This window comes from Petaurus breviceps, unplaced genomic scaffold (assembly GCF_028583685.1).
Source record: "Petaurus breviceps papuanus isolate PSGF00001 unplaced genomic scaffold, PetGlider_PUasm1.0 91041, whole genome shotgun sequence".
NCBI classification, from domain to species: domain Eukaryota; kingdom Metazoa; phylum Chordata; class Mammalia; order Diprotodontia; family Petauridae; genus Petaurus; species Petaurus breviceps.
Genome location: NW_027187400.1, coordinates 29,518,644 through 29,537,357, shown reverse-complemented (window position 1 = coordinate 29,537,357; position 18,714 = coordinate 29,518,644). Strand labels below are relative to the sequence as shown.

The 18,714-nt window shown below is 45.3% G+C and overlaps 1 protein-coding gene across 1 annotated transcript in view; it reads right to left on the bottom strand.

Moving 5' to 3' along the window:
- Positions 1 to 18,714, bottom strand: part of CHD5 (chromodomain helicase DNA binding protein 5) — a 159,031-nt gene that overhangs the window by 84,120 nt on the left and 56,197 nt on the right. Inside the window, exons 3-5 of the mRNA XM_069079557.1 lie at positions 6,924 to 7,100; positions 4,143 to 4,261; positions 1,400 to 1,638 (exon numbers count right to left, since the gene is read on the bottom strand). Coding sequence (XP_068935658.1) covers positions 1,400 to 1,638; positions 4,143 to 4,261; positions 6,924 to 7,100 — 535 coding nt within the window. The remainder of the gene's footprint in view (positions 1 to 1,399; positions 1,639 to 4,142; positions 4,262 to 6,923; positions 7,101 to 18,714) is intronic.

Here is an 18,714-nt window from a genome sequence, read left to right as displayed (position 1 = left end):
CTCCCCTCTCTCTCTCCCTCCCTCCCTCTCTCTCTCTGTCTCTCTCTGTCTCTCTCTCTCCCTCCCTCCCTCTCTCTCTCCTCTCTCCTCCCTTCCTCTTTCTCTCCTCTCTCCTCTCCCTCCCTCTCCACTCCCCCCCTCTCTCTCCTGCTCTCCCTCTCTCCCTCCCTCTCTCTCCCCCCCTCTCCTTTCCCCTCCCTTTCTCTCTGTTGATGATCATTGCCTTGACTTCTCAAATTCTCTACCAAGCAGTCGGCTCCAGACCACATCACTCAGCTAAAACTGCTCTACCTCCAGAGTTCTCAAAAACCTTTTATCGACCAATCCCATCTTCTTTTCTCAGTGCTCTTCCTTCCAGATTCCTCTGCTACATTCAACACTATGGACCTTCTACTCCTAGATACCTCAGCGCAACAAGCAGGCCCCAGGCTTCAGGAGAAGGAAGCAGGCAATAGGGATGATGTCCGGGGTGAGAGAAGGGGGAAGCCACATTTGGGGATGGGGCTGTGGCACAGGGTAAGGAGAAGATTGAAGGGCACTGGGGAAACCTGAGGAGTAATTTTGACTTTAAATATTGGCACAAAAGCCCCAGTTGGACCATGGGGACAAAGGCCCATTGCTCCCACCCTAGTTCTGTCTCCCTCTGTAGAGCGATATTTCAGTGCTTGGAGGCTCTGTGATTTTTCTAACCGTGGACCCTCCCTCCACCAATGCAGACTGAGACCCCTCTAATCCTAAGCAGGTTTCCATGAAAAGTTCTCGAATTAAGGAAAATCTTCACCTTGATATCACCCATGATAGGAGACAGTGTAGTACAGTGGGAGGAGGCCTGCTTCTGAGTCTGAAGACCTGGGTTCCAATGCCGCTTACTACCTGAGTGGCCTGGCTAAGTTGCTGCCCCTCCTTGGGCCTCAGTTTCCTCCTTTGTAAATGAGGGGAGGGGAGGACTGGGTGACCTGTGAGGTCCTTTCTGGCCTTGGATCTAAAGTCCTATGGTACGCAGACCCTCAACCCACCCTGGGACAGAGGCGGGGAGCACATCTGGGAAACTGAGGCCCGGGTAAGGCCTGGGGTCAGACCACCGGCTCGCAGCGGAGCCGAGGCTGGCAGCTTAGTGCCCAGCACAGGGCGTTGCCGCCAGAGCTCTCTGGTTTTCTGGATGAACCCCACTTGACGCGGTCTATTGTGCCTCTGTCTGGGACCCTCAGGCTCTGGTCACGGAGAGGAGGAGCTCATCAGACCAGGACCCGACGGGCCTGTCTTCTGCCTTTGTTTGTGTCCCTAGCTCATGACAAAGGTCGAGCACACAGCAGGAGTTTAATAAATGCTTGTTGATGAGCTGATTAAGTGCCTTCTAGGAGGCTGAGCTCTCCTCCAGCTGACAAGATGCGTGACGTACCTTTGCCCTCCTTGGTCTTGGCCTTACGGATGGGCATGGGCTGGATGGGCTGAGGTGGGCTGACGGTCAGAGGAGGGGCGATGGTGACTGTCTCCACAGCCGCAGCCACCGCTGCCGCCGCTGCTGCCGCCGAGCTCCCCTTGAATGGGTTGTTGGCGCTAAACTCTCGCCACTTGGCCCCCAGCACCGTCATCATCTTCGACATGGGGATCTTGGGATTCTTCTTGGCAATGAGAGGCCTGGGCAAGGGAGAGAGGAGGAAGAGAATCACACCTAGGCCCCCTGTAGATTCATCAAACCGCCAGCTCCTGCAAGTACCTTCTACAAGACGCAAAAGAAACCCCTCGTCCCATGCCACAGACCTGAATACTGAGGCGCAGAGAAAGGAAATGGTCTAAAGGTCATGTAGGAAGAGTTGGAGGTCAGAGTCAAGAAGGAAACTCCCATGTTCTGATTCTTCCAGCTCAATTATCTCCTACTGAACCAAGCCAAAGTATTCGCTAAGACAGGGTGTAGAACCAGATGACTTGAATGGTGCATAGCACTGGCACTGGAGTTAGGAAGACCTGAGTCCAGATTCAGCCTTAGACATTTACCAGCTGTGTGACCCTGAGAAAGTCACTTAGACTCTCTCTGCCTCAGTTTTCCCAATTATATAATGGGGATAATAATAGCCCCTAATTCCCAGGTTATTGTGAGATATTTGTAAAATGTTTGCAAATCTCAAGGCACTACATAAATGCTCACTATTATTATTATTATTATTATTATTATTATTTTACTAGGTTAACCAACTACAGCCCACAGGAAAGACTGGGTCCAGCTGGCACACTTAACCGGCCCATGAGGCCAGCCTTGGTCCCTGTTAGAACAAGATTGTTACAAGTCACTGGGGGATTAACTCCAGAGACCAGGGCCAAGAGAAGACAGGAGGCCAATGGGCTAAAACTGGATGGACCCCAACCTGTAACAAGATAGGAACATGCAGGTCCTATGAGACCCAAAAGAAGAAGCAGTCCTTGGAGGAAAGAATGCTGCCAGCTGGCCCACTGTGGTACCTGCCCTATCAGAACTCAACTCAGGCACTAAAAGAGGTCAGCAATCACCATCTTTATTCTCGAGGACCATTGACCAACCTAGACTTGTCCTAGATCAAAGGAACATAGATTTAAGAGCCGGGAGGGAACTTGGAGATTATCTAATTAGAGACTAACTCCCTAGATGATAGAATCATATATCTAGACCTAGAAGGGACCATCTAGGTCATCTGGCCCAACTCCCTCACTTTACAGATGAGAAAACTGAGGCCCAGAGAGGTAAGGGACTTCCCCAGAGTCACACAATTTGTAAACATCTGAATACTTCCTAAATCGAAGTCTACTGCTGTATCCACTCCACCACACTTCCTTCCTAGGATCATGGACCGCAGATTTGGGAAATGGAAGGCACCTCAGAGGCCATGCAGTCCAAGTCCTATATTTTACATATGAGGAAACTGAGTCACAGGGAATTTTAAACCCAAGAGCAGACGATACAATAGCCAACCAAACAATTGCAGACTAGGGATATAAACCCAAGTCCTGTCCTCCAAATCTCCTGGCTTTCCATGATACCATGGGTTCGAGGGACTCCTCAGGCCCCACATCATTTTTATCATACCATGTACTGAGACTCAGAAGGGTTAAGTGATTTGTCCCAGGCACACAGGGACAGTAAATACAAGATACGAGATTCAAACTCAACTCCTCTGGCTCCAAACCCAGCACTCTCTATAATTTCTTCTCTTCTTGCAGTAATGAAGGATTATTTTTCCAGTCCCACTGGGCATTTCTTCCCCACCCCAGCCTACCCACACTCTCTGACCCAGCCAACCGACCCTTTACTCTATCCCTCACTCGTGACACTTCATCTCCAATCGCTAAGCCTTTGCAGCGGCTACGTCCCATGCCTAGAATGCCATCCCTTTCTACTTCTGCTTTAAAGAGGCCCTCTCCTCCTTTGAGATGCAGCTTGAGCACCATCCTTTGCTTGAAGTTTTCCAGATCCTATGAATGGCTAGTGCTCCACCCCCACTCCAATCAAACTACCGGTTTTTTAGATATTTTGTATTTCTTTGTACTTTTGTTGTTGTTGTTGTTGAGTCAACTAGTCATGTCTGACTCTTCATGGTCCGGTCCCATTTGGGGTTTTCTTGGCAAAGATACTAGTGGTCTGCCATTTCCTTCTCCGGCTCATTTTACAAATGAGGAAACTGAGACAAACTGGGTCAAGTGACTTGTCCAAAGTCACACATCTAGTAAGTGTCTGAGGTCATATTTGAACTCAGGTCTTCCTGACTCCAGGCCTGGGCACTCTATCCAATGTACCACCCAGCTATATTTATGCTGCATGTATTATTATATGCACTTGTTTTCTCCTTGATTAGAATGTAACTTTCTTAAGAGCAGGGATGATTTCATTCTTTGTACTCAGATCCCCAGCCCCTGGCACAGGGCCAGACACATGAGAAACGCTTAAACAATGCTTGCTGACTGATTCCTTTAGGACAGGAACTGTTTTGTGGTCTTTGTACCACCTTCCCCCCTCCTCCCACTCCTCCCAATTGCCTTACACAGAGCCTGGAGTAGAGTACATATTTATTGTAAATACTTATTAAGAAAACTTAGCCCTCCATGGAGCTGCTTCCCAAAGGAAACCAAGACTGGACTCCATATTCCCATTGTCTACTCTACTGGTCACTTACCTAAGAAACTGGCTGAAGGCCTTGTAGTTGGTTAGAGTGTGATAATCCTCTTCGGAGAACAGGTAATCCACATCGTCCAGGCCCCACTCCTCCATGAGCTGGCCTGAGGACTTGGGCTCCTACAGAGGTCAAAGAGATGATATGGAGAAAGGGAGACAAGCTACTATTTTCCCTTTAAAGTTCTTTTTTGGTGGGGAAGATGGAGGAAAGATTATAGGTGCCATTTATTTTAAAAAGAACTCTCAAGCTCTAAGAAAACTGACAGCTCTGTCTGAATCTCCCTAGGATGCTTGGCAATGAGACCCTGCGGGGATCATGTCACTGAGAAAGGTCACTTGTGTGCACATAAGCTTCCTAGAAGAAAGGAAATCTCTGCCAGGGCTGAAGGGTAGATCCCTCCAGAGGAGGCCCCAAACCCTGGTGTCTACAGCTACCTAAGTCAATACGGCAGTCCAGAAGGGTCCGTGGCAGTGTTAGGCTTCAAAAAGCGCTTTCCCCTGAGCTCGACACCCAGGATTCCATGGTGGGGGGCAAATGGAGTTGGAGGCTTTGGAGATAGGGGGGATGACATGGTGGAAAGAGCCCTAGCTGGTAAGTACACCCAATAAGTGCTTGCTTGTTATTATTTATTAATTTGTTAAAAATAATAACAATAGTGCAAACTCACTGCAAAACTATTTAACGTTTGGAAAGCACTTCCTTCCCAATAGCAGTTCAATAGTAAATAATTCCATCCTGCTGGGTTGTGTCGGTAAGACAAGCACTATAATCCCCGTTATACAGGGGAGGAAACACAGCTGAAGTGTCTTTCCTGTGGAAGTATCTGAAGCCAGATTTAAGCCCACTCTCTCCTGATGCCAAATCTACTTGTGAGCTCTCCGAGGGCCAAGACTGTCTCTTGTCTCCTTCTGTATCCCCAGGGCTTAGCATACTACCAGGTACATTGATGAATGTCGATTGATTGACTGAGTCCCAAATTCTAAGTTTCCATTGTTGTTTGGGATCCCCAAGTTAGAGGGGTTTTTTTGTTTGTTTGTTTGGAGGGGGGAAGGCAGGGCAACTGGAGTTAAGTGACTGGCCCAAGGTCACACAGCTAGTTTTGTGTTAAGTGTCTGAGGCCAGATTTGAACTCAGGTCCTCCTGACTCCAGGGCCGGTGCTCTATTCACCTCGACACTTAGCTGCCCCTAAGTTAGAGGTTTTTTATTCTATAGCAGATAGAGTACTGAGCTTGGAGTGAGGAAGACCTGGGGATTTGAATCCTGCCCCTGACACCAGCTGAGTGAGCCCTGGAAGGACATTTAATGCCCACATACCTCAAACAACTCCCTAGGGCTTGCCTAGTAAGTCGTAGTTGTTGGCTAAGTCATTTCAACTGTGTTTGACACTTCCTGACCCGATTTGGAGGTTTCTTAGCAAAGATACTGGAGTGGTTTGCCATTCCCTTCTTCAGCTCATTTTACAGATGAGGAAACTGAGGCAAACAGGGTTAAGTGACTTGCCCAGGGTCACACAGCTAGTGTCTGAGGCCAGATTTGAACTCAGGAAGGCGATGCTTCCTGACTCCAGGCCCAGCACTCCCATAGTGACAAAATTCTTGTATCTTTGGAGTATCTGGGCACACCCAAGCAGCTCCAAGCAGGAGGGCCCCCTAACTTGAGCTGTCACCATTCCCCTAACAAGCTGCCTCTCTGCCCGAAGGCTCCTTATCACTCAAAGCCACCAGTGCCTCAGCATCAATTTCCCTCCACAGTCTTTAAAGGAATCTCATCATTATTCCCAATGTTTCTTTGGGATTCCGCCTCCTCCTGCCCCTACAGAATCCTCTTGTGTGCACTTTCCCTTACATCAAGATCTACTCAAATAATGGCCCAGATTGTTCCTCTGACAGCAACGAACTGGTCGTGTCCTTTGGGAGGACCCGGCCCCTGTGTCGGAGATGGGAAAGAAAAAAAAGGAACCCTCTCTGAAGGGTAACAACCTGAGAAAGGGGAGGGGGCAAGAGGGGCCTACTACGTGCCAGGTCCTGAAGTAAGCCTTTACAAATATTAAACTCGTCCTTATGTATAGAGCTCAAGTCTACTCTATATACATATTATATATATATAATTATATGCATAGTATATATACTATATGTATTATATATATATTAGAATATATATAATACATATAGTATATATATGTATATACAATAGAATGTAATCTCCTTAAAGACAGGTGTGTCTTTGTATGCTCAGCGCTTAGCATAGAGCCCCCAGAGTGTTTGTTGATTAGTCTATCATAACAGCTGACAGAGCCCTTTAAAGGTTTGTAAAGCACTTAATGGGGGCAGCTAGGGGGCGCCATAGTGCACAGAGCACCAGACCTGGAGTCAGGAAGACTCATTTTTCTGAATTCAACTAGCTATGTGACCCTGGCTAAGTCACTTCACCCTGTTCACTTCAGTTTCCTTATCTGTAAAATGAGCTGGAGAAGGCAAAGATAAACCACTCCAGTATCTTTGCCAAGAAAACCCCAAATGGGGTCATGAAGAGTTGGACATGACTGAAAAATGACTAAACCACAGCAAAGCACTTTAAATATATCAGTCTAGTCCTTACAACATACTTCTTTCCCTCCACCCCTATCACATATTACAGGTATTATGTCACCATTTTACAGGTGAGGAAACTGAGGTCAAGAGAGGTCAAGTGACTTGCCCATAGTCACACAGCCAATGTGTCAGAAACTGGTTCCTTCTAGTCCCCAAACCAGCACTCTCCCCAATCCTAATTTTAGTCACCTTTAAACCTCCATCTTCATTATCATCATCTTCATCCTTCTTTTTCCGCTTGGATTTTTTCTCTTTCTTCTCTTTGAGTTTTTTCTTCTTCTTTTTGTTAGGAGAATAGTCACTCCCCTCACTGTCAGATTTCTCTTCCATCTCCTCTTCATTATCAGACAGCTCATCATTGCTTCCCTGGAAAACAATTAAAAAATGAATAACAACAATAACAGATTATATTTATAAAAGCACTCTTCACACATTATCTCCCTTAAGCCTCACAACGAACCTGGGAAGTAGGTGATAAAGATATTGTTATCCCATGTATCATAAGGATGTTCTCTGTATGGCTGTATCCTGATTTTTACAGAAAAGTAAGAAACTGAGGCAGAAAGAGGTTAAGGTACTCACCAGGGTCACCCAGCTGATAGGTATCAGAGGCAGACTTTTAACTGAGGTCTTTCTGACTCTAGCCACCATGCCAAGCTGCTATTTGGAGAGAGGTACCCAAAAAAACAACCGCAATACTGACACTCTATTACTTTCCCTGTGGGTTTCCTCTGGAAACACAAATGGTCCCTGGTATTTGTCCCTGGTCTTTCCTATTCACCAGCTCCATCACTTCTCCCCGGACACCAAATGGGCACTGCCAACCAATGATCAAAGGAAACAGTCAAGCTTGGGCACCAGGAAGGTCTAAGCCAGGCCAGCTAACTGCAAGCTTTCTATTCTGGGGAGTGATCTGGCCAGCATGAAGAGGTAATACAGGCAAGCCCAGAGATGCTTGTCTTTGAAAGGGACTCCCCTGATGGGGAGGTTAACTGCTGGTGATTTGGATCACCTTCTGTGAACTCTTATTCTGTTCTCCTCAGCCCTGGCTGCTGATTGAGTTTTTATGTACTTCTGAATTTTAACTAGTGCCCTCAGACTCCACTCATGCCCTGGAGCCACTGCCACAAAGGACAGTGGAAAGAGACAAGAACACACACTCACACACACAAGCACACACACTCACACACACACAAACACACACACACTCATACACAAACACACACACATACACACTCACATACACAAACACACTCACACACACATACACAAACACTCTCACACACACACACACACACACACACACACACACACACACACACACACACACACGGGCTCTGGACATTTGGGCATATGCCCTTCTTCCCCACTCCCAGAATGTGGAGGTCTCCTGAAACCCGCACGTCCCATTTGTGATTTTCCCACCAAATATTCATCTACATTCAGTTTGTTCCTATGGCGGGAGCCACCCCGTTCTGGCTCCTGTCTGTCGCTGCTGACACTCCCTCCTCCTTATAAGACAAGGTAATTTAGGTAGCTCTCAAGCTTGGCTTCCTGGATTTAGTTTCCTGTCTGTACAGACAGAAAATGGCACATTTGTATGTAGATAAGGGTGCTTAAAACCACAGTATCCCCACTGGGGGAAAAAGAGAACAACACTGTCCCTTGGAAGGAGATGTTTACTCATCTCTCTTCATAGATGATGCAAGGCAGATGATGGGAAAGATCTCGTTCCCCACCCTCAACCTGATTAGGTTTGGGTGAGAAGGCTAGTGACCCTTTGATTTAGTAATGTTAATATCATTGTCATTGATATACAAGGCGAAGGGAAAGGGGGAAAGGGAGGAAGGGGAGGAAGAGAGGGAGAGGAAGGAGAGAGAGAGAGAGAGAGAGAGAGAGAGAGAGAGAGAGAGAGAGAGGAGAGGAGGGAGAGAGGGAGAGAGAGAGGAGGGAAAGAGAGAGAGAGGGAGGGAAGAAGGGAGGGGGAGAGAGAGAGAAGAGATTCAACCAACTCTACAGAGAGCTGAGAGGGACGGACAAAGAGAATAATGGAAAAGATGGAGAAACAGAGAGAGGAAAAAGAAAAGGACACAAACATTCAGATCAACCAATGTTTATTAGGTGAGTCAAGAGAAGGGGAAAGACAAGCTGTCGACCAATAAACATTTATCAACTGCCTAATATGTGCCAGAATACCAAAAAAAGAGTCCCTGCTTTCAAGGAGTTCACAGTGGGAGAGACAACATACAAACAACTATGTACAAAAGCCAGACAAGTGCAGGCTAAATTGGGAATAATCTCCAGTGGGAAAGCCCTAGAAGCAAGGGGGACGGGAAAGCTTCCTATGGAAGGCGGGATCTTAGCTGGGGCTTGGATGAAGCCAGGAAGCAGAGATGAGGGGGAAGAGCATTCCAGCCCTGGGGAAACACCCCAGGTCAGGGGACGAAGTGTCTTGTCCACGGAACAGGAAGGAGGCCAGTGTCTGGATCTCAGAATGCACAGATCCTGTAAGGTGCAGGAAGACTGGAGAGATGGGGGAGGGAACAGGTTATGAAGAGCTTTGGATACTAACCAGAGGATTTTATACTTGATGCTGAAGGTGAAGGAGAGCCCTGGAGTTTACTGCGTGAGGTAGGACATGATGAGATCTTCACTTTAAGATCAATTTGACAGGTGAGGAAAAGGTGGATTAGAATAGGGATCTGTGGCAGGGAGCCCAGCCAGTCTATTTCAACAGTCTGGGCATGAGGCGATGAAGGCCTTCACCAGAGTGGTAGCAATGTCAGATGAGAGACAGACAGAAATAGGAAGAGACACAAATCTACAAACATATTAGATGGATATTTATATTTAATCTATCTATTGGGGCAACTAGGTGGTACAGTGAATAGCATGCTGGGCCTGGAGTCAGGAGGACATGAGTTCAAATCTAGCCTCAGACACTTAGTAGCTGTGTGACCCTGGCAAGTCACTTCACCATGTTCGCCTCAGTTTCCTCATCTGTAAAATGAGTTGGAGAAGGAAATGGCAAACCACTGCAGTTCTGCCAGGAAAATCCCAAATAGAGTCATGAAGAGTTGGACACAGCTGAAAGGACTGAGCAACAAACAACAATCTATTTATTAGGTAACATGACATGGGGGGGGTGGGGCAATGTGACGTAGGAGCGGATGTTCAGCATTTGACCTGACTCCCTCCTGGAGTCAGAAAGACCTAAATTCAAATCCTGCCTCTGATATTTCTAAGCTGCATGACCCTGGTTGCAAGGCACATGGCCTACCACAGTCCTCTGTCTCTGTGTCACACATACACACACACACACACACACACACCATACTCCCTCCCCACCCTCCCATGATGCTTGGACCTCATGCTGCCTGCTCCCCAGTGGGAACCCTGCCTGGACTGAGTAATTAAAACCTTTTATCCCCACTAAAGCCAGACCAAGCCAGCACGTGGCTGGCCCAAGGCCGGTCATTGGGTTTCACCCCATTCTCCTCTTTCCCGTAACCAGGGTGCTTCCTGGACTGCTGACTCAGCCTTCCTGGCAATCTGGGAGGTTGATCTGGCCTCTCACTACCAACAGGCCCCGCTGAGACAAGCCAGCTGCTCCAGGGAATCCTGTGTACCTGGGGAGTTGGGATGGATACAGGAAATGGGGATGTACTCCTCCCAGGGACTGAGAATGATCTTAAGGTCACAGGACTGTCCATGTAGAGCTAAAAAGAGCCTCAGGGACCATCTAGTCCAACCCCCTCATTTTACAGATCAGGAAACTGAGGGCCTTGCCCAAGATCCCATAGCAACAGAGCTGGGATTCATCCTAGGGCCCATGTCTTACTTCCAGGGTTCTTTCCATAGCATCAAGCTGTTTTCTCCCTTAGAGCAGGAATTCCAAATCTTCTTTGTGTTGAGACCCCCCTTTGGCAATCTGGTGCAGCCTATGGATCCCCCCTTCTCAGAATCATGTTTTTTTTAAGTTATAAAATAAAAATACATCAGACTACAAAAGAAAACCACTTACATACTGAAATACAGGTATCAAAAAAAACTTTTTTAACCAGCTTCACAGGCCCAGGTTAAGAACCCTGCATTAGAATAACTTCCAAATGATCCCACTTCCTCTTTCCTCCTGCTGAGATGATGCTCAAACCATCCCATTTCCTCATTTGGCCTCTCATTTAAAGTCCAGTGTAATGTCTGGGTTGGGGGGTGGGGTGGGGTTGAAGCCTAGACTAGGCTCAGGTGGACCCAAGAGTCCTCTCCCTCAGGTTTTCCTCTAGAACATTATCTGGACTTCTTTGCCCTCATCCCATCAGTTCAACTAATATATTTTAATACCAGCTACAAGACGTTTCCAGGTTCTCTGAGGTCAGTGAGGAAGGAGAAAACCCTTCCATGGGACGTCCCATTCCTTTCCAGGCTCCATTCCTCACTCTTTGGCCCTTCAAACCTCTTCATCCAGGAGACTCACTGGCACCCAGATGTCGACACTGGAAGTTCCTTCTGCCCCTGGGACTTCTCCATCGTCTTGGTTGGTTCCTCCCAGACCCTCCAATTTAAGGAGGCAGTCCAGGTCAACCATTCTACTCTGCACCTGCTGTTACGTCTGGTTTCAACTCCATGGAACATCCCCCTTTCCTGCCTCTTTTGTGTGTTGTCCACCCACCCCACTCCATTAGACTGCAAGCTCCCAGAGGGCAGGAATTGTTTCTTTTATTAATAGTATCCCCAAAGCTCAGCACAGTGCCTGAAACACAGTAGGTATTTAAGACATTTTTAATCTATTGGATTGGGTTTCTTCACTCCTCTCCAGGCTGCACACCTAACTCTCTTGGTCTTTCTCTAGAATGCCCCAGAAGCCTCTTTACATTGGAAGCTCACTCTGCCCCTGGGTTTTCTCTACAATGCTCCTGGACTGGGTCCTTTCATCACTTCACCCACCCCACCCCCAGTTCCCTTTTGTGTGTTTTTTCTGCTTGTATGTATATTCTCAGTGCTTAGCATAATTCCTGGCACGGTGGCAAATGCTTGATTGCTTGTGGATTTGACTTGTCTTGACTAGAGGAGGAATCAGTTAATCAGTCAGTAATGATTTGTCAAGGGCCTACTATGTGCCAGGCACTGTGCTAAGTAAGCATTTGGAGACAAAAAGAGTTGTCACCTTGTCACCAAAGAGCTTACAAGACAATATACTAACTTCTATACAAAGCAAGCTACAAATAGGATAAATAGAAAATAATTAAAAGAGGGAGGGGAAGTACTAGAATTAAGAGAAGTTGGGGGAGGCTTTCTAGAGCAGGTGGAATTTGAGTTGGGACTTAAAGGAAGCCAGGGATGTCAGTAGTCAAGAGTGAAGGAGATAGAGAATTCCAGGCATGGGGGACAGTACAAACAAAGGCAAAGAGATGGGAGAGGGCAGGGGTACAGCAAGGGCTGGAGGGTCATCTAGCCTGGCTGAAACACAGAGCAGTACATGAAGGAGACTAGCATGAGATAATGCTGGAAAGAGAGACGGAAGCCCAATCTCCAAGGGCCTTGAATTCCAAAAATCCCTTCATTGAGTAAGCAATGCAGAGTCACTGAAAACTTTAGTGGAGTAGAGTTGACTTTTGAGAGTACGTGAGCATAGCAGCATATTAGGAAGGAAGAGGGCCACCAGGACGTTGAAAGAAATCCAAACCAAATCCTACTGAATACTTTCTGAAGAAACTGGGTGTGTTTAGCCTAGAAACAAGAAGACTGTGGATGGCACCTTGTATGTAATAATCACCTAAAAGATGCTGTTTAGATTGGGTGGGAGTTACATTCAGGACTGGTTGACTTCAGAGAGCATTACTAAGACCAACAGGTGGAAACTAGAGAGACATTTTTAGGTCAACATAATAAAAACTAACATCCTGATGCCACCTTAAAGCTTGCATCGTTGTGAGGAGGCATTCTTGGTATTTTTAGCAGTGGGGTATGGGAGCTAATGGGTGTGGATAAGCTAATCTTAGAGTCCAAAAGACCTGAAGTCAAGTCCTATCTCTGACTTGTGTGACCCTGGAAAAGCTGCTTATTTTCTTAGAGCACCAAAAAATTCTCAGATATTCTAAGTTGAAGAAAGGCCCAATTCTGTATTTAATCAGAGTTCTCTATGCCAATGAAATCATAGTTGCAAATAAAAAGTTATGCCCACTTTACAGATAAGGAAACTGAGGTTAAGAGACATTTAGTGTATTGGCCATAGTCATGCAGATAGTTAAGTATTATAGGGGAGATTCGAATTCAGATCTTCCTGACTACAGGTCCAGCACTCTATCTACTATGTCATGAGGAAAATTTTAATAATTAGAGCTGACACACAAGACAGGCAGTGTAAAAACTCGACTGCTAAAAGCATTCTAGCAGAGGTCAGGAGCCTATGGGGGGGATTGCTGTATGGGATAGGAATCTGGAGAAATGGTCTCTAAATCCTCTCAAAACTCTGAGATTCTATGAATCTAAAATTACATGAATCAAACCTCCACAAGGTAAGAGATTGGGTGGGGAAGAGATAGTCTTTGACCTTCAGTTCCATGGCCAGTGCCCTTGAATCAAGGTAGAGAAAAAGAAAGGTGGAAGCATAGAAGATTTTGTCTTCCAACCAGGGACACTCAAAAGATTGATGGGGGTTTAGAAGCACACTTCTGCTATGTATGTGGAGGTTTCCATGGGAGAGAGATTTCTAAGAGGGAATCACTCTAAGTTTAAAATAATTCACATATTTTATATTATAACTTAAAATAATTCACAAGAAATTATGAATATAATATGAAATATTATTGTACTGAGAAATGATGGGGGCAGCTAGGTGGCACAGTGGATAGCGTACTTGACCTGGAGTCGGGAAGACTCATTTTCCCAAGTTCAAATCTGGCCTCAGACACTTACTAGATGGATGACCCTGGGCAAGTCACTTAACTGTTTGCCTTAGTTTCTTCATTTGTTAAAATGAGCTGGAAAAGGAAATGACAAACCACTCAGTATCTCTGCTAAGAAAAATAGGGTCATAAAAGGTCAGACATGACTGAAAAATAACTGAAAAAAAACAAAACCATGCAAAAATGATGAAAGGGATAGTGTCAGAGAAGACTTGTATGAACTAAGGCAGAATCAAGTGGGCACAACCAGTACAATATGTATAATAACCACAAAATAAAGGAAAACAATTTTGGAAGGCTTAAGGACTCTGAACACTGACCAGCTATGACTCCAGGAGCCTCCTGATAAAGCATGATTTCCACTTCCTGGAGGAGGTGCTATTCCATATTTGCAGAATTAGACATGCATTTCCAGGCACAATCAATGTATGGATTTGTTTTTCTTGACTATGCTTATATGTTACAAGCCTATACTGTTATCTTGACAGTGGGGGGCCGGGAAGAAAAGGCTAAAAGGGGATAGGGGTAGTGCTAATCATGACCAAAAACAAAAGAGAAGAGCATCAATAAAACATTTTTAAATGCACAAAAGAAAGCAGAAGGAAAAACAAAGGACACTTAAAAGGAGGCCAGTTTTGCAATACTATGTTGAATTTGTGATTTACTTTAAAAAATAAGATATATACAATGGAGACTCATGGTTTCAAGTACAATCCTTTGTTATGGTCTTCTATGGAAATGATTGTGTTTGTTGCTATTTATAAAGGTTATAATATTGAAAAGGAACTTTTTAAAAATTCACACCCATCTTCCCACCATCCTCTTCTCTCCCTACTGTTCTCGCTGACTCCCTCAGAGGACCTACTGTGTGTGGAAAGTCCCAGAATTATCCAGACTCTTCTACTTTTTCAAAGCCATAGCTACCACCAGGACTAAAAATTCTTGAGTATTACAGCAGACTGTTGTATTTGTAGTGAGAAGACATAGATTCAAATCTCCTTTTGTCATTTGCTATCTGGGTAAATGTGGGCAAGACTCAATGTTTTGGGGCCTCAGTTTCATCTATAAAATGAATGAGGTTGAACAAAATTATCTCAAAGGTCCTTTTAAGTTTTAAATTGATGATCAAAAGCTCAAACTTCTGGCTTGCCACACCCTCCTCCTGAATCCTTTTTCCACTCACACATTCCAGTATGAATTAAGGGTGACCCTAAGAGATGATCATAAAGGTGACATTAAGGGATGATCTCTAAAGGCAATTTTCCATGGACACGCCTCCTTCTAATCCTGACATTCTGTGTTCTAAGGATGCTTGCACTTCTGATATTTTATGTTCTAAGGTCCTTCTCAGCTCTCATATTCTATGCTCGAAGGTCCCTTCCAGCTCTGACATTCTGTGTTCTGAGGGTCTTTCCAATTCTAACTTTCTATGTTCTAGGATCCCTCCCAGATGAAATTCTGTTTTCTAAGGTCTCAACTCATATTCTATGTTCTAGGGACCCTCCAAGCTCTGACATTCCCTGTTCTAAGATCCAACTCAGCCCTGTGACATTTCCTTCCCCTACCACCACAACACCAGTCCTTTACCAAAAAGGGGTTAAATGACCTAAACATATGCCTGATAACAGACAGAGAAAGATTACGCTATCCTTTCTCATCATTGCAAATCAGCTCCATCTCACACCCACTCAGAAAACAAGTAACTGGGACATGAATCATGATTAAGTGGTAAGAGACTCCTCTCCAAACATCTCCTTGCCACTAACACTGTGTATATCTGGGTCTCAGTTTTCCCATCTGTAAAAAGGGAATAATAATAGAATCATAGCTTTGGAGCTGGAAGGTACATCAGGTATCATTCAGATCAATGATCTCATTTTATAGATGAGGAAACCGAAGCCCAGAAAAAGAAAGTGATTCACTCAAGGTCACAAAAGTATAGCAAGAAGCCGAGCCAAGATCTGATGCTGGTTCTACTGACTCCACATTAAGGGCTCTTTCTACAAGAAGAACATGGATCCCAGAGCCCCAAGTGGGTTTAAGTCCTGGTTCTGAGTGGCTCCTTGACACTTACAAGGTGTGTAACACTGGGAGGGTCTCTTAACTTCTCTAAGCATCAGTTTGTTCATCTGTGAAATGGGAACAATATACTATACTCACATCCCTCCCAGAGTACTTGAAAAACTGGGTTTTGTATGTCTTAAAGCCCAATATAAATGTGAATCACTATTTATTAGTATTATCATTTTCTCAACTCCACTGCTTACTGACTTTTGTGATCTTGACCAAGTCACAATCTCCCTGGGGCCTCAGTTTCCTGCATGATCTACAATGACCTCCTAGGTCCCTTGAAGTAGATTATTAGATAATAAATCTATTATCTCCATTACCTATGTAACCTTAGGTAAATCACTTAATCTTCCTATGACTCAGTTTCCTCAACTGTCTAATGAGGGAGATTGAATTAAATGGCCCCTGGGGTCCCTTGGAACTCTAAATCAATGACCCTTTGCTCTTTAAGAGCCGGGCACCGGTCTAGAGGAGAGACATGATGTAGTGGATACCCCATAGAACATAGGGCCAGCAAGACCCTGGTTCAAATCCTACCTCTGAAACCTGCTACCTGTGTTACCCTGGGTAAATTACCTCACCCCTCTGAAATTCAGGTTTTCCATGCGTAAAATGGGAATAATACCACCTCCAATACTGATCTGTTGTATGGCCCCAGCAAGATTATGTGCCTAAAGGGCTTTGTAAATAACTTCTCACTGAGCTCTGTCTGATACTGGTCTTTTCCAACTCTCCAGTGCTAGGAAGGCCCACTTTCCCTCCCACCCAAGGCTGTTTTCAGGCTCAAAAGAGAGAGCCCAAGTGAAATGTGTTTAAGGAAAAAAAAAACAAAGATGAAGTTATTATTCAAGTGAGTACATTGGGCAGACAGGAGGCAGAATGGGCAGAATGAAAGACAGCCAATGTGGACATCTGGGTGTTAAGGCAGGCAGTCCTTGGCACCACATCCAAGGGGGCAGAAGAGGCTATAAGAATGGCCTTACATCTCGGCTCAGAGGAAGAGAGAGTTTCCAGAAGACCAAGAGAGGCTGGTAGGATGAGCATTGTGTGATAATGTTGGGGAGGGGGAGGGAGATGGCAAGAGGCCAAGAGCAGAGAGAAATGAGAAAAGGGCATGCCAGAGCCTCGGAAAAGAGGGGATTAGGAAAAGCCCTCTCCTGAACAAGGAGAAAAAGAGGAGGAGACAAAGAAAACACACAGAGAAGGAAAGGGATTGTTGCCCACCCTGGGGTTTGGGGCTCCCCATACGGGTGAATATGGGGCCCAACTCACACCTAGATTCCCATCTCTTACTGGGCATGACATTCCCTCAGTACCTCTGGGAATGGGCAGAGAGCTGGGGAGGATGGACATTCTTAAGGATTTCTTTCTTCTAGAATATATTTGGCTTGTTAGTATAATTTTGCACCCAGGAAGCTGTTTTGTTTGAGGAATTTTTTCAGACCTCCAGCCCCAACTTTTGTCAAAATATTTCCTTGAAAAGAGAAGGGGTGAATCATTCTAAGAACGGGGGGCATGAGAAGAGGCATTACGATGAAATGGAAAGAGCACTGGGTGTGATCTGGGTTTAAATCCCAACACTAATACTTCCTCATCTGTAAAATGGGCATAATAATACCGTATTTTTACAGTCTGGTCATAGGGATCCAGTGAAGTAATCTCACCATACTTCCCCCCCCCCCAACACACAAACCCTTAGAATATAAATTCCTTGAGGGCAGGAAATCATCTTTACCATTATGCCATATAATATACCATTATATATCTCTATTCCCTAACACAAAACCTGGCACATAGTAGCTATTTAATAAATGCATTGAATTGAGTTAAATACATAATGTTTTTAAAGCATGACTTGCATTTCAAAACACTAGAAGAAAGCTAGTTACTCTTATTATACACAAGAACGTCTCCCAAACACTTGGACAGACCCTTTCCCCCACCCAGAGGAGGAAACGGACAAGGTTCCAATAGAATGAGAAGGTCTAGATGGGGTATAGTATCAGCACCTCTGTGGAAGGACCCACATTGGTGGGTCTGTAGAGGTAGTTTTTGTTCAGTCATGCCTGACCCCATTTGGGGTTTTCTTGGCAGAGATACTGGAGTGGTTTGTCATTTCCTTTTCTGGCTTATTTCACAGATGAGGAAAGTGAGGCAAACAAGGTTGTGACATGGCTAGGGTCACACAATTAGTAAGTATCTGAGGTTGGATTTGAACTCTTGTGGATGAGCATTCCTGATTCCAAGCACAGTGCTTTCCACTGCACCACCTAGTTACCCCAGAAGCATCTCCAAAACCAAGGTCCTAAAACCTGAAGGCTGAAATGGGAAATCAACCAAGAAACGAGAGGCAAGGAAATGGCCCAAACCCCCAAAATACAATTTTGCCAAGACTTTAAATTAGGGAGGAAGGAGGAAAAAGAAAGAAGGACAAGAAGGTTCTTTTTAGGTATCTGATGATTAATTTCCCAATGAAACATTTAGCCAGACAGACCCATGAGACCAGAACCTGAAGGAAATTGAGCCAAATTTCTGGAATGTAAGAATCTGCAAACAAAAACAAAAACACTAGGGGCTATGTATGACCTTGGTCCTGTAACCTTCAAGCTAATGCTCTGGTCATGAGACCTACCATTCACAGCCTGGCAGCTGGCAAGGGTGGGGCATATTCCCCAGTCTGAAAGAACTGTGTTGAGCTATCTGCAAGGCTACCTTAAAGGGAGCTCCAATACATTCCTTGGCTGGGTATTCTGTCTGGCTTTCCTGCCCCACAGTCGTCACCCTCAGTTTTCAATCAAGGCCATGTTATAATGACAATTGAGGTATATGGCAATAGAGTGGGGTGGGCTTATATGCACTTTCTCCTTCCTCATCTCTGATACTATTTCCCACAACAAGAGCATTATCAGTCCATCCAATGCCTCACACTGAAGGATTTTCATCTCTTCCGCCCCCACCCCACCCCCCAAAAAACCATTTAAATCAAAAGGAAGGACTCAGAAGGT